Genomic DNA, 4,103 nt, shown 5'->3' on the forward strand with positions numbered 1-4,103 from the left:
CCCCATCAAGGTAGGAGCCCCGGGCGGCCCCCCTCCCCAGTGCGGCCCTCGGAGCCTCGGAGCTGCAGCAATCCCCAAGGGCCGGTAGGGCAAGAGCCGAGCCATGGAGGAGGGGGGAAGACCGGGAATGGGGGCGTCTGGGACTTGGGCTCCTGGGGTCTGGGGTACGGGGCATTTGGGAGGCTGAAAACACCTTGGTCCCACGGATGAGAAACAGGCCAGCAAGTGGGAGTGGGTGCAGAGCGGAAAGCCAGAATGTGTGTGTGTGTGTGTGTGTGTGTGTGTGTGTGTGTGTTCGTGCGTGCGTCCGTGCGTGCGTGCTCCTGCGCGCGTGTCCTGAGTGCCTGTGTGTTGAAATGAGCCCTTCCCTCAGCAGGCCCCCTGCGCCTGGGCCGTCTTATTCCTTCTCGCCCCAACCTCCGCCCCAACCTCCGGTCCGCTGTCTGTGTCCTGAGGCTGGCCTCATTTGCTCCCGTTCCTTCCCTGCTCCCCCACCCCCACCCGCACCACTGCCTCTGGGCCTGGCTCTCCCTGTCCCTGAGTCTCTAGCCCTTTCCATCTGTCTGGCCTGAGACTTCACATGGCGGCCTCTCTGCCTGGTCCCCTCCTGGCCTTTGCTCCCCTCCTGGGCTCCCTCCCCCGCGGCAGCTCTCCCTTCCTGCTGGCTGGCGATGCTGTCTCTCTCTTCCTCCCACGCACTCGCCTTCTCCCTCGCCTTCTCCCTCTCGCTGATCCCCAGCTCAGGCCTCTGCAGCCTGATCAGTCCTCTCCCTGGGTCAGCCAGCTCCCTCTCTACTAGTTCTCCCATCCCTATTTATCTCTATCCTCTCCCCTTTCCTCCTCCCTGCTATCATCTTCTTGGGCTCTCACCTCCACTCAGTCTTCTTTCTGCCCTCCCCCTCATTATTATTCACCCCCACCTGTTACCCCTCTTCCTCTCTGTGCTCACCCTGCTGTTTTCCCTTCTCCCGCCCTGGGGAGGCCTTGTTTCTGAGGCTTGGACAGTCTAGTCCATTTCTACCTTTTTCCTCCTCAGTTTCCTCTTCTAGGGACGTAAGGTGGGGGGAAAATGGAGAGACCGAGCAAGCTGAGAGGAGGAGGAGGACACCGTGGGGTTAAGGATGAAGATTCTAGGATGTTTTGGATGCCCCAGGAAGGGAGAGCTTGCTGACATTTCACCAAGATGACATTTCTGAGGTTTCTGAGTCTGGAGATACGGGAGGGGGCAGAAGTGGAAGGAAGAGAGTTGGGGTGCGGTTGATAGGCAGGGTAGGGGGTCCTGGGGTGAGAGATGGATGAGACTGAAGTCAGGACAGTGGACTCAGCAATTGAGAAGGAAGGTGAGGCCGAGGAGACAGACGGCGCAGAGGGTGTGCGTGAAGCTGGCTGCTCCGGTGAAGAATTGTAGAGGTGCTCTGGGGAAGATGGAGCCATTAAGTCCCCAGACTGACCAGAAAGAGGAGAGAGGGAGGCTCCAGGGGTGGCACTTAGTTCAGTGCTAAGGAATGCTGGGATCAGAGCTCAGGAATCAGAGGGAAGTGGAGGGAGAGAGTGCTGGAAGCCACGTGTGCGTGAGCGAGGTCTCAGGAGAAGGCCTCAGCTGAGGGACAGGAGAAGCCGCAATTTCAGAGGAGACAGGGAGCAGTAAGAAGTGAAGGATTGGGCCAGCCTGTGGAGAGGAGGGTTAATGCGTCTAGATCCACATGGCTAACTGTGTGGTTCAAATCCTGGACCAGGTGGCTTGAGAAACACATAGAGCGTGTGTGTGTGTGTGTGTGTGTGTGTGTGTGTGTGCGCGCGCGCGCTCACAATCCCAAAAGGAGGGAGAGATGGAGGAGAGAAAATTGCGGTATCATCATGTCCCATGGGGGTTCTTTCTTGCTTTCCCTCTCTGTCTCCTTCTGGCAAATTAAAACAAAAGAATGAAGGGTTGATGGGCCATCCTTGTAGCCTAGTAGTTAAGGGAACCAGATCGCACACGGTTGATAAAAGTTCGAGTTCTAGCCCTGGAGGCTTGAAAATATGCTGGATATGTGCTTGCACATGCCCCAAATCTGGACAGGGATTTGGGAGAAACAGAGAAGGGATTGTAGCGGGACCACTAAGGAGTGCTGCTCTCTTCCCCAAGTGCACATGTCCGCTGGCAATGAAAGCAAATGCGTATGAAGGATTGGGATTCGGGGACAGAATCTTCAGGGTTTGGGGTAAGGTCTGGGATTTGAACCACAGGGTCAGCCAAAGGAGAAGTGATGATCTCTCTGGGGAATCAAGTTGGGATGGAAGATCAGAACAGGTGATTGATAAGAGTGGATCTGGGGACCAGACAGGGACAGAGAAGCTGACGGAGAATGAGGCGGGGCTGGGAGATGGAATTGTAGGGGGACAGGGACATAGATGGAGGGTGTGGGGTGGGTAGAGATGGGGTAGGAGCAGAAAAGTAATCGTGGATGAAGGATGTGGATGAAGTGGGACAAAGGCTGGGGTGTGGGGAAGGAGGTGGGGGTGGAGATGAGGGTGGGGAATGGGAGGGGTGAGCAGGTGGACGAGATTTGGCAGTTAGTGACTACTGGTTAGACAGCAGCATTTTCTGGGACTTGTAGGGTTGGAGGATGGTGTTAATAGATTTATGGGCATGGAGTCTATTATAGAGCTTGAAAATGTCAGTAGTTTGTAGGATTGAGAAAAAGCAATAGAGTGGAGAGACCCTCACTGGAGGGGGAGAGGTGGAAAGAGACTGGGTCATCTTGTTTAAAGAGGGAATAGGTTGGAGACCCCAGAAGGAGGCTCTTGGCAGCATCCCCCCATTACCATAGAGACGCGGCTTCGGTTGCCCTGGCAATTGGGGAAGCCCCTAGGATGGGAGTCTGGAGACCAGAGACTGGGACCAGGCCTCACTGAAGCTACTGACTGACGTCAGGGACTTGGGCACGCCCCACTTTAACCCTTTCCTGAACGAAGTCCGGGGAGGAACGAGGGAGCAGGATAGGACCCGGATGTCTTTCCCCTCTTCCCCCTTCCTGACGTCCTTTGCACTGCGTAGGGTGAGGGGCATAGGGGAGAGAGGAAGGGAGGTTATTCAGGATGTTCTCTGCTCACAAACCTCTTCAGCCTGAGCTCGGCCTGGCCAACAGGGGGAGTGGGGAATGGGGGTGGGTCTAGGGCAGGAGGGAGGGACCAGTAGATCTCAGCTGCGTTAGTTCGGGACCCTTAGCCACACCCCCCTGTTGTCCTGACGACAGGGCCTCCAGGAGGTGGGTCTCCATGGGTCTTGGCTGGTCTTAGATACCGTTGCTAGGCAACACGGTCCCTGGAGGAAGGGGCGGATTGGCTGGCGGGTGGCTGAGAGGGAAGGAGGAGCCTGCAGCTGGGGGAACCCGGGATTCCCAGGGCTCAGGTTTAAAGCAAATGTGTGTGAAGGTGAGGGCCAAATCTGGGGGAAGGGCGTACAGATATCTGGGGGTATATGGGGAGAAAGGGACAGGGATGGGGGCAGGAAGTGGGGGAGCAGGAAGTGGGGGAGCAGGACCCAGTGGACATGAGCCCTGGGGTATCCGGGTGTAGCACATAAGGCATGTAACACCCCGTGGCGCTACATCTACATCCGGTGAGAAGCTCCCTTCCCCCCAAGGATGCTCCCCCCACTCGTTACCATCTGCTGCTCCCCTCTCCGTCTGGCTGTCTCTCCCTTCCTGCTTCTCATACACCTCCTTCCATCTGAGGGGGGCCTGGGCTGGGCAGAGTTAGATCCCTGCACGTGTGCGTCTGTGCGTGTGCGTGTGTGTGTGTGTGTGAGTGAGATGGGCACTGAGGCTGGGTCTTTGAGGAGCTGAGATCTCTGGGTGGTGGAGTTGGCTTGGCTCAGAGGCTGAAAGGATGGCCCGGCTGGTGGGGCCCTTGGTTATGACTCCCTCTGGAGCCGAGGCTCAGGCAGCATTTTGTCTCGTTTCCCTCACAGGCCAATTCTCCCCCTGTGATTGTCAACACAGACACGTTAGAAGCCCCGGGATATGTGAGTTGTCTAGATTTTGGGGCCGGGGCTAGCCCAGAGGGAAGGAGGGAGAGGGGAGGGCTTGGGTCCCTGCAGCAGAGGAGGGACAGGTTTT

The 4,103-nt window shown here is 57.2% G+C and overlaps 1 protein-coding gene and 1 long non-coding RNA gene across 3 annotated transcripts in view; one reads left to right on the forward strand and one right to left on the reverse strand.

Annotated features, from left to right (window-relative positions):
• The window catches only part of LOC102486460 (uncharacterized), a 7,545-nt gene extending 3,598 nt beyond the window's left edge, over window positions 1-3,947 (reverse strand). Inside the window, exon 1 of the long non-coding RNA XR_335053.3 lies at window positions 3,101-3,947. This is a non-coding gene — a long non-coding RNA (uncharacterized LOC102486460). The remainder of the gene's footprint in view (window positions 1-3,100) is intronic.
• Window positions 1-4,103, forward strand: part of DLG4 (discs large MAGUK scaffold protein 4) — a 34,842-nt gene that overhangs the window by 10,501 nt on the left and 20,238 nt on the right. For both annotated transcript variants that reach the window (XM_027773169.1, XM_006151830.3), the window contains exon 3: window positions 3,956-4,009. In XM_027773169.1, the coding sequence (XP_027628970.1) occupies window positions 3,956-4,009 (54 nt within the window). The remainder of the gene's footprint in view (window positions 1-3,955; window positions 4,010-4,103) is intronic.

This window comes from Tupaia chinensis, unplaced genomic scaffold (assembly GCF_000334495.1).
Source record: "Tupaia chinensis unplaced genomic scaffold, TupChi_1.0 Scaffold000330_1, whole genome shotgun sequence".
Taxonomy (NCBI): domain Eukaryota; kingdom Metazoa; phylum Chordata; class Mammalia; order Scandentia; family Tupaiidae; genus Tupaia; species Tupaia belangeri.